Raw genomic sequence first — 11,707 nt, forward strand, 5'->3', positions numbered from 1 at the left:
GGGCAATCCTACTTCCGTAGTGATACTGCCTTGGAAACCCAAGGAGGGGTCGCTATGAGTCAGGGCTGACTCAATGGCACATAACAACAACAACATAGAAGAGAAAACTCACTTTGAAGAGATTCATGACTCATTACAGTCATTACTCGTTCTGTATAGTTTTCTTTTAAATGATGTTTTCTTCTAATGCTGTGTTCCCCACTGAGTATTTAGAAGATGTTAATTATAAGATTCTACTGTTCTAAGAATAAGGAGCTCTGGTGGTGCAGTGGTTAAAGCATTGGGCTATTAACCAAAAGGTCAGTGGCTCAAACCTACTAGCTGCTCCACAAAAGAAAGATGAGGCAGTCTGCTTCCGTAAAGATTTACAGTCTCAGAAACCCTATGGGGCAGTTGTACTCTGTCCTATAGGGTCGTCATGAGTTGTGATAGACTTGCTGGCAGTGGGTTTGTTTTTTGGTTGGTTCTAAGAATGAATTAGATGGACCTTAGTAGCTTAAAGGAACTGATGCAGATCCCTAAAGTGAACACTTCTCAATGGGAGTCCTCTTGGTTATATTTTGACATGCCTAGGAATATATTTCTGTCTTCTTCAAGAAGTTCTATATGGGATATGAAACTGAACCAGAAGCAAGTGCATATTCTTTAAAATAAAGGACAAAGAATAAATCAAGTTTCAATAAAAGTTACAGAATAAACTTTTACCATAAATAAAATTATCTTAAAAAGTAAATGGATCCTGAATAAAATAAAATTTTTCTATGTGGAAACATATTAAGGAACAAAAATCAATTTGATACCTGCATTTTATTTTATTTTTAATAAGTTTCCATATAGAGAATAGATACAACCTGGAGTAATGACCCTTTTAGGCTGTGAAATGCCTGAAAAGCATTTCTTTATAATATGAAGAACTATTATAGTCGGCACTTTTAAGTAGGATAATTAAAGTTTGGGGACTTACCTGGCAAAAGCTCAATTGAACTACTAAAGTCAGCTGCTGAATATGCCTGTACAAGCATTATTTATTTATGTAAGCTGTAACCTTGCATGTGACTAATCAAAATTTTTAAGACCTAGACTTTTGTTTTAGTATCATAGTTTTTACAGGTCCTCATGTAAAATCATTAGTCTACCAAAAGATGGCAGTTTTGTTCCTCACAAGTTTCTGTTACTGTATAAAATAGAAATTATAGTGTCTTTATTTTTCGTGCTGTACCTAGCACGTTTTACCCTCTATGAGAATACAAAGTTTTTAGACATAAGGGAAAAAATGAGGTTTTATGAAACTGTCCATCTCTTTTGTTATCTTTTAGAAGTTTGTAATTTTTAAAGGAAATGTCTTTCTGCTTTTTGGCTTCTTTAATAATGTGCTGGTATTAAATTGTGTTCTTCAAATGATCCTGACTAAAAGCTTTTAAAATACACATTACTTCATTTTATTTTAAAAATTTAGGGAATGTGAAGCAGAAAATTATTCCCTCCACCACCCTTCTTCTTTTTGTTTTTTTGTTCTCCTTAAGAAATCTCAGCTTGTTGAAAAAGACCCTTTTTTCCATAGGCAAATATGGCCAAATTCAGCTCCCTCTGCTGAAACATGGACATTTTACTCCAAATTGAAGAGTTCTTTCATAAGGAATGTAAGCACTTGGTATTTTGAATAGTGGCTTATTCAAAAAGGACTTGATAGACTTAACAAAGTTAAGTTGTGATTTGGGTAAAAGTTTACAAAGCAGATTTCATTTCACATTCAATAATAGTTCATACACATTTTGTTTTGTGACACTGGTTACATTCCCCACAGTGTAATATCTCATCTTCCATTCCCTCCCTGTGGTTACCTTGTACTGTGTCTTCTATGCATTCCTGCCTCCCTATCTTTCTCCCTGTGTAAATGCTGCCCTTCTGGTCTCCCATGGTAGATTGTTCTCAGGAGTGTGCTTCCCTGGTGCAGGTGTTCAGCTCGTAGGCCCATCTATAATTTGGCTCAAAGTTAAGCAATGGGAGTGACTTCCATTCCAGGAATGCATAGGAGGACGCAGGTACAAGGTAACCACAGGGAGGAAGTAGGAGATGAGATGTTACACTGTGGGGAATGTAACCAGTATCACAAAACAAAATGTGTATGAACTATTGAATGTGAAATGAAATCTGCTTTGTAGACTTTTACCCAAATCACAATAAAAAGTTGTTAAAAAAGCAGGCTTGTCCCTAATAGCTGCTGAATCATTTTACTACTTGAGCAAAAACAAAAGATGAGAGAGAAAATAGAAAAGAATGTGTTATTTATTTTACTTCAAAATGGACCTATTTAGACTTTTGATACCTTTGTTTCTGCACGTACTGAATTAGTAATACAAAGATCCATCTGAGAATAAACTTCTAAATATTATATGCTAATCAAAAGGCTGGTGGTTCAAACCCACCAGCCACTCGGAAAGAAGGTCGGGCAGTCTACTTCCATAGTGATACCACTTCAGAAACCCAAGGAGGGGTCACTATGAGTCGGATCTGACTCAGTGGTAGTGAGTTTGTTTTTTTGGTTGTTTACACTATTAGTATGAGATCCTCAAAATAAGAGGGTGAATTTTTTTGAAACCTGTTAACATATTTTCTAAAAGTAATTTAGAAGACCAGAAACAATTTGAAAAGGTCCTGCCAAGATTTAGTAAATGGTCTAAATTTACTATTTTGGGGGCATCCAAAGAAGTATTTGAGTTTTTAAAAAGGAGATAGTATAGTACTATGGAAAGATCAGGGGAATCCAAGGTCAATGTATTTTATGTATATTTCTAACTTTTATCAAATCACTTAATTTCAATCACTAATTAGATTGATTTTTGATCAGTGATTGATTAATGATTATAGTTTTCCAATCAATATTAGTAACAGCTAATATCTATTAAATACTTAATATTTAGGGTTTGATATGCTTTTTAGGGGTCCTTATGTCAATTCCTTGATGGGGATTTTTATCCCAATTTTATAAATAAGGAAACCAGAGAGGTTAAGCAGCTTGTCCTAATTAACACAGCTAGTAAGTGGCATTGTTAGATTTCAGATCTGGGTCTGGACCTGCCTCTAATAAATATTTTTTATTATTTGCTCAACGTACCTTCAAAGGGAAGATGTGAAGACAGAATGTACTTTATGTTTCATTAGTTTATATTTTCTAATGTACTTTTTTTAATGATGTTATGGTACCTTTAAATTTATGAGACCTTTAAACTTGTTGATTTTTCCACACCTGCTCTCCATCCCACCCCCAGCTTCATTTAAAGGACAAGAAACGATTTGAAAAAGCTAATCGGGATTCAAGTCCTGGTTTGAGTCTTGAAGAATTTATTGCTTTCGAGCATCCTGAAGAAGTTGATTATATGACGGTAAGGAAGAAAATATTTAAGAGAATTATTGAGTGACCAAAATTTTAAGACCTATGTTTAAAATTTAAAAATTTAAATTAAAATGATTTATATAGCTACCAGAAGATCCAGCATTTTCTCCATCTAAGATTAGAAGTGGGAAGAAGGGGTAGGGTGGTGATAAAAAACAAAAATCTATTGTCATTGAGTTGATTCCAACTCATAGCAACCCTATAGGACAGACTAGAACTGCCCCGTTGGATTTCCAAGGCTGTAATCTTTATGGGAGAGCTCTGATAGTATAGTGCCTAAGGCACTTGGCTGTTAATCAGAAGGCTGGAGGTTCAAACCCACCAACCACTCCTCAGAAAGAAGGTTGGGCTGTCTACTTCCATAGTAATACCACCTCAGAAACCCAAGGAGAGGTCGTTATGAGTCGGATCTGACTCCACAGCACATAACAACAATAGTCTTTATGAAAGTGGATCACCAGATCTTTCTCCACCTGGCCTTTTTCTTACTGACTTTTTGGTTAATGGCCTAGCGCTTAACTACTTCACCACCAGGGATAGTGCTATGGGGTGCTTATTGAAAGAGAAAGTAAAGTTTTTTGTTTTTTCTTTAAATTTCCTTATTGTATATGAGCGTCAATCTCCTTATAGCTGTTTTCTCTCTCACAACCATTTTACCTTCAATGCCTTATTTCTTTTGTAGCTTTCAGACTTTCTCTATTTTTTTTTCCCTTAGTATTTAAAAACAGAATAAAACTTTCAATTTAGTTTCATCACACAACATCATTTATGAAATATTTTAGTCTGGAAAAAAGTATGTCATGATTGGATTATTTTTTCCATGGGCTATTGGGGGGGGGATGTGCTGCTAGTGACTATTAATATTTTTACAACTTTAGGCATAATGAATTCTTAGCTCTTAAAAGAAGTACCAGCTCTTCAAAATTTTTGTTAGCTCAATAAACATTGATTGAGTTACTACTATGTCTTGGCAAGTTTCTTGAGGGCACAAACCATCATACTGGGGAGTAAAGATTAATTAACAAATAAACCAAAACCTAATCCATTCCCATTACATTGATTTTGACTCATAGTGACTTTGTAAGACAGAGTAGAACTGTCCCATAGGGTTTCCAAGGCTGTAATCTTTACAGAAGCAGACTGCCACATCTTTATCTTGTGGAGCAAGATTCAAACTGCTAACCTTTTAGTTAGCAGCCGAACACTTAACCACTGTGCTACCAGGGCTCCTAATGTAACAAATAGTGTTTAAAAGATTGGCTGACACCTAGAGAGAACAATCATGGGAAAAGGAAGGGCTGCTTATGCACAGGGAGAAAGCTCAGGGCGCAGGAGAGTACGGAGGGATGGTCACTGGGAAGAGGTAACTATGGGGAGGAAGTGGGAGGGGAGCTGTTGCATTGTGGTAAACTGTGGTCAATGACATGAGACAAAGTATATGTGAACTGCTGTATGGAAAATGAATTTGCTCTGTAAATCTTCACCCAAATAAAAATAAATTAATTAATTAATGTTTTAAAAAAAAAAAAAAGATTGGCTGACATTTATATGGAGTTTGTGCATGGCATCAGCTTCATCTGGGAGGCTTGCCCTGGATAGTTCAGGAAGGAAGATAGAGCATTTTTGTTTAATGGGGCACAGTCGGAAGTTACTGCCTTGAACAACTGGGCTGCAGATACATTTTTCCCTATAGCTCAGTGGTAACCACCACCATTAGTACCACATCTCTTGCCACTGTGAGGCTTCTGACTTCTCACTTGGCAGAATATTCATGACCTAGTTTAAAAACAGTGCAGAGTACAATTTGTTTAAGTGCCAAAATTAATTTGGAATAAGATTATTGAACCTGAGAACAGCAGTCAGGTTGCTGGGTCTTTATATTCTGGGGAATTAGGAAAATTTGAAGACTTTGAAAAGGGGAATGACCAGTGGAAAAAAATGAAATAATGCGGGTGTTATGTGCTGTAGCCCTGGTGTATGATTTGGTAGTGGAATGACATAGATTTGAGCAACATTTTGAAGAAAACATAAACATGACTAAAGTATGATGGAAAGAGAAGAGTCAGAGATGACACTGAGGTTTTGAGTTTGTATGACAACAACAAATGTAGTACCATTGACAGGATGGGGAAAGTAATCGGTTATCTTTGACATTCGTTAGAGTTGATGGCAGCGCATAAATGGTGTCTCATTTCAGAGCAGCTTCATTATTTCCTGTTTACCTTAATTGTTTCTGTGTATTCCTTTTGCCCCGTATAGGAAACGATCAAGGGTACAAGAACAAGCTAAGTGATTCCACTTTGGATTAAAAGTCAGAATTTAACTTTAAAATTATTGTCATTGATATAGTTCCAAAAATTCCTGAATCCATGTTAGCACTATTGAAATATGTCTCGTCTCCCAAGAGAATTATTTTGCATGGAGGAATAATCATTTTGATCAGTGGTTCTTAACTTTTATTGGAACACAGACTCCATTAAGAATCTGAGGCACATGATAAACTGTGTCCCAGAAAATCACATAAGGCTCCTACCACAAAATATCCACTGTCATTGAGTCATTTCCGACTCATAGTGACCCTGTAGGGCAGAGCAGAACTGCCCCATAGAGTTTCCAAGGCTGTAAATCTTTACAGTAGCTTACTGCTTTATCTTTCCCCCCTCGGAGTGGCTGGTGGGTTCAAACTGTAACCTTCTAGTTAATAGCCGAATGCTTTAACCACTGCATCACCAGGGCTCCTCTACCACAAAATATTGGATATAATTTCAGGAGATTCTCAGATCCCTCTCCCCCAAAAGAACTAATCTTAGGATGCCTAGATTAAGATGTCCTGGTTTCTGTATTTAAAATCTGTAGTAATTGGTTTAAAAGAAAAAATGTATATGTAAGAGATGTTTCATGCAGATACAGACAAAGCCTCTGGATTTGGCAAGAATGAAGGCATTGGAGACTTTTGAGAATCTATTTTCACAAAAACTGTGATGCTGGAATCCAGATTAAAAGAAATTAGGGAGGTAGCAGGTAGTGAAGAAATGAGAATAGTTGTTGTTATTTGCCATGGAGTCAGACCTGACTCATAGCAACCCCTCCTTGGGTTTCTGAAGCAGTATCACTATGGAAGTAGATTGCCCAACCTTCCTCCCAAGGAGTGGCTGGTGGGTTTGAATTGCCAGCCTTCCGGTTAGCAGTCAGGTGCCTTACGCACTGTACTACCAGAGCTCCTATCAATCAACTAGCTGTAAAGAGTATGATAGGGAAACTGAGGCAGAAATAAATTTCCAGCCTGCAGTGAGGGCCCACTGACACTCCAAAAATTAATTTGTAATGATCAGATTTTTATTCTTGTCTCTTTTTTTTTTTAGACTTTATGGCTTTGGAGTAGAAAAGGAAAACGTGAAGTGGGTCGGAAGTGCAGGGTGGGGATTAGCATAATAAGAATACAAGATAGGTTAAAGTAATGAAGTATTAAAGCAGCTGACCATGAAACAGGGCATCTTGGGTCATGTGTAACTCAAAAACCAAACTCAGTGCTGTCGAGTCATTTCCAACTCCTTGGTTTTCTGAGGTGGTATCAACTGCAGAAGTAGATTGCCCAGTCGTCCTTCTGAGGAGTGGTTGGTGAATTTGAACTGCCAGACTTCTGGTTACCAATCAAATGCCTTAGGCACTATGCCACCAGAGCTCCCCAAGTGTAACTAGAAAGGGTCAAAACTTTGGGTTAGAGCAAAGGGTTGGTTGATAAGGCTTGATAAGAATGAGGAACAAGTTTGGGAGACATTTGGGGATGGTTGGAGGTAGATTTGGTAGAAGAGAAAGCAAGGAGGTTGAGATTTTTGAAGGATTGCAGATTTCAGATTTGTAGGTAGAACAGTTTTATACAAAAAGATCTAAAATAAGGGTTCTTTTTGGGTTGTTGATAGATTGGAGTTAAAGATGTTGAGGGCAATAACAAATGTCATTCTCAAGAGGGAGGGTGATGTGCAGAAAGTTGTTGTTGTTATGTGCCATTGAGTTGGACCTGACTCATAGTGACCCCTCCTTGGGTTTCTGAGGCAGTATCACTACAGAAGTAGGATTGCCCAACCTTCCTTCCAAGGAGTGGCTGGTGGGTTTGAACCACCAGCCTTCTGGTTAGCAGAAAGTAGTATGAGTTTAATGCTGAGGTTGTTGAGGAGTGTGCAAGTAGAATTCTTCATAAACTTAGAATGCTAGACTTTAATGCTACTTAGTAGTAGGAGTTTTATTTTTGCTTCTAAATTTCAATGTTTAGGAAAGATTGTCCTGCAAGTATGGATAACCAAAATGATTATTCCTAAAGAAATCCCACAATAGGATTGATTCAGATGGTGCTGAGATTGAAATATTTGTTGTTTTTATGAACATGTTATAGGAGTTTGTCATTCAAGAAGCTTTAGAAGAACATGACAAAAATCATGATGGATTTGTTAGTTTGGAAGAATTTCTTGGTGATTACAGGCGGGATCCAAGTAAGTAACCTGGGGCAATGTGGAAGGAGGGAAATAAAATACAATTAAAGAAAAAAGAAATTGAAAGATAGCTTTGCTTGTTGAGCACTCTTAATTAGAGAAAAATGGAACAAGAGAAATTGTGCCTGATTTCTACTTGTTAACTAAGTTAACTGTAATGTAAGTGAAACAGGAAATGATAGCTTATCTGAGAATACTTTTTGTTCCATATCTATATTCAAACTTTTTTTTTCCTTTTCAAACAAATATAATATGATTATGAGTTCAAATGAGGAAATAAAGATTATTTTTTAACAAAATCTAGTATCTTTACATCTTAAAAGACAAAGAAACATAAAATACTATAAATACTGGTATATCAAACCAACCCAAATACTGGTATAGAATGTAGAAAATGACTGAAAGTCTGAAATTAGGGGAGTTTGTATGCAGGCTCTTTTATCAGTAGCTGTCTTTTTCAGAATTGTTGCTTAAAGGCATTGAACAATGCCTTTTTAAAGTTGGTCACCGGTTTCACTTAATGTGAATATCAGTTAAAATTATACATGGGATTACTATTAAGAACATGTTAGAAACTTCATATAGTCGCATGGTATACATAAAAGAAAACATTATCCAACTGAAATTTAGGAAAACTAGGTATCTGGACAAGTAGCAGCAGTTAAGATCACTAATTGGTATTAATATGCAACTGTTTTAAAACTGAGTAGCATGTGTCACTATCAAAAATTACTATTTGTACTTATTTTAAGACTTTTCAATTAAGTAGTTCTGTTTCATTGATATAGTAAGTTTTAACTTTCTTTATTCTAGGGATATACTGAATTTCTTATTGAATATATATGATAGTCTCATGCTTGTGTTTTCTTTATATTAAGCTGCAACTGAAGATCCAGAATGGATACTTGTTGAGAAAGACAGATTTGTGAATGATTATGACAAAGATAACGATGGTAGGCTTGATCCTGAAGAGCTATTACTTTGGGTAATGCCCAATAACCAGGGCATTGCACAAGAAGAGGTGAGAGTGACAGAACGACTGTCCTTTTTTCGTTTACTTGTTTTCACTGTGGTGCTATGGATAGGAAGGAACTTCAAAACAAGTATTAAAACCAAAGTAAGAAGTAATGGGGTTATTAAAGGTTGATGCGTTGCTCCATTTTGATTTAAGTCTGTGAATTGTTTTAGATTATCAGGGAGAAAAGGGAGTTAAGACTGTCATGCATTACTTGGAATAGAATAATAGAAGTTTACATTTATCTATAGAATTTTTCTTCTAAAGGTCTTAAAGTGGATTGTACTAATTTTTCTTTATCCTTGTGATATTCTGGATTGGATTTGAATGAGTAGGAGGCAGAGTCCAGCATATGTTAAGACAGAAGATAATGGGAGAAGCAGTAGACAGATCCAGTTATGATGTGCAAAATTTTGAGATACTTAATAAGTACTTGACGTACTGGAATGCTTTTGACAAATGAAAACCCAAACATAAAAATGTGAACATCTTGCTGAAAATATTTGTTACATTTGACACCTTTTTGCTATGTTTTATTTTAAAGGCTCTTCATCTAATTGATGAAATGGATTTGAATGGTGACAGAAAGCTCTCTGAAGCAGAGATTCTGGAAAATCAGGACTTGTTTCTTACCAGTGAAGCAACAGATTATGGCAGACAGCTCCATGATGAATATTTCTATCTCTATCATGATGAGCTTTAATCCCCGAGTATGTTTGAATAGAATACTGATTCCTTTTATAATTTGTTACCAGCTTTACTTTTGTGATAAAATATTGATGTTATATTTTACACACTAAGTCTTACCATAGTCAAAATTATCTTAATGTAATAATTTTGGCCTTTTAGAAGAAACACAAAACAAAAGCCTGATATTTATTTCAAAACAAATTTGAAGACATAAAACATTAATATTGTGCCATATGACAATAAAGTCTTTCCTAAATACTCCATCTGTTTAGTACTGTATTGTGGAATATTTGAGTTGTATTTCCATACTTGAAAAAAAAAAAGAGAATTTTAGAGATGCCTGAGCAATATTATTTAAGTAGTATGTGACTGAGTTATCAATTTTTAAGTAGATTTAATTTGGGAACTAACACAAAGAACAATGTTTTTAGATTTAGCATTTTGTTTTAAAACCTTTAAAGGAACCTTTAGAAGGACTTATACCTCACATATTAATGTTGAGAAGTTCTGCTTAATTTTAAAATGGTTTCTATAAAGGAGTTTATTGTATGCAATAGAACTTTATATTTTTGCATATGTATAGATATAGTAATTATATTTAATGTATAACAATAGCATTATGGTGTATAGAATTTGACATTGTCCAGAACTGTTTGCATTTTTGACTGATTAAAAATGAAATGTCCTATCTTTTTATATGTTTGTTTGATTTTCCTTAATCTTCCAGATAAACCTTGAATTTAGCACAGGTTTGGTTTTGTTGTATATTATCGCACCTCCTCTTTTTCTGTAATGTTTTCTGTAAGTGTTTTCAAAATTTAACAAATTAATCTCACTGCATATCCTTATTTTGCTTTTTTTCTTCCTTGATAAAAGAATCATAATTGAATGTACACTGGACACATTATAGTTGCTTTTGTGGCAAATGTGGTCTGGTCTTGCTGTTTGTGCCTAGAAATAATCTTAAAAATTACACATATTGGATATTACCAGTAGAGCTCAATAGCAATTATAACTGAACTTAAAATCATACTTGATAAGCATTTGTCCATACATCACTGGTCAGTTTTAATCTTATTCAGGAGATCAATTTATTCACCTAAGGGGGGCTGGGGAAAAGTGAAAGGTCCTTAGGTGGTGCAAAGTGTTTGCACTTAACCACTAACCTAAAGCTTGGTTCACACCCACCTAGCTACACTGTGAAGGAAAAGCCTAGCCATCTGCTTCTGTAAAGATTATAGACAAGTGTCTTAGTTCCCTAGCATTGCTATAACAAAAAGTGGATGGCTTTAATAAACAGGAATGTATTAATTTACAGTTAAGGAGGCTAGAAGTCTGAATTCAGAGTGCCAGGTCTAGGGGCTGGGTGAAGACCCTTTGACCTTGGGCTTCAGCTCTGCCTCTCATTCCAGGCCCGCTGGAGCTGGAGGCTTCTTCTGACTCAAGTAGCTACTGGCTGCTGACACTGATGAACTTAATATTGGCAGGCAACACAGCAGACCATTGGTTCAAGTCCAGAAATAATCCCAAGAATGGCAGGCCACTGGTTCAAATCCAGGAACTGAAGATGAAGACTAGGCCAAAAGCAGGATCCAAAATATGCCAAAAAGCTAGAGACCTTTCCCAAAACTCCATATATGCTAGAAGCAGGCCACACCTGAAGGTAACTCCCCTTCAACTACTTAGCTGCTCACAGCAGATTCCATCGTGGAGATAATTACAATCTCATAAGGGGGCATAACTACATCTAGCTGCCAAGCCACTCAAAACCATGGCACAACAAAGTTGACACACATCCTTAACTACCAGTCCAAGAAAACCTAATGGAGCAATTCTGTGTAGTGCATGAGGTCACTGTAAGTCAGAATCCACCCTATGGCAATGCTTGTTTTGTTTCATTTTCAGAGAAAAGTGAAATACCTGGGTGGTACAAACCGAGCTCAGCTACTAACCAAAAGGTTGGCAGTTTGAATCCATCCAGTGGTGCCATGAAAGAAAGGCCTAGTGATCTACTTCCATAAGATTACAGCTATTGTAAACCCTATGGAGCATAGTTCTGTTCTGACACACATGGGGTCACCATGAGTTGGAATACACTTGACTGCAACTTGTTGGTTAGGG

The 11,707-nt window shown here is 36.1% G+C and overlaps 1 protein-coding gene across 1 annotated transcript in view; it reads left to right on the forward strand.

Annotated features, from left to right (window-relative positions):
- Positions 1-9,599, forward strand: part of RCN2 (reticulocalbin 2) — an 18,042-nt gene extending 8,443 nt beyond the window's left edge. Inside the window, exons 4-7 of the mRNA XM_007948927.2 lie at positions 3,270-3,383; positions 7,785-7,881; positions 8,760-8,902; positions 9,441-9,599. Coding sequence (XP_007947118.1) covers positions 3,270-3,383; positions 7,785-7,881; positions 8,760-8,902; positions 9,441-9,599 — 513 coding nt within the window. The remainder of the gene's footprint in view (positions 1-3,269; positions 3,384-7,784; positions 7,882-8,759; positions 8,903-9,440) is intronic.
- The last annotated feature ends 2,108 nt before the right edge of the window (positions 9,600-11,707 follow it).

The sequence above is a fragment of the Orycteropus afer genome, unplaced genomic scaffold, assembly GCF_000298275.1.
Source record: "Orycteropus afer afer isolate SDZICR_OR568_19922 unplaced genomic scaffold, OryAfe1.0 scaffold00233, whole genome shotgun sequence".
Lineage (NCBI taxonomy): Eukaryota > Metazoa > Chordata > Mammalia > Tubulidentata > Orycteropodidae > Orycteropus > Orycteropus afer.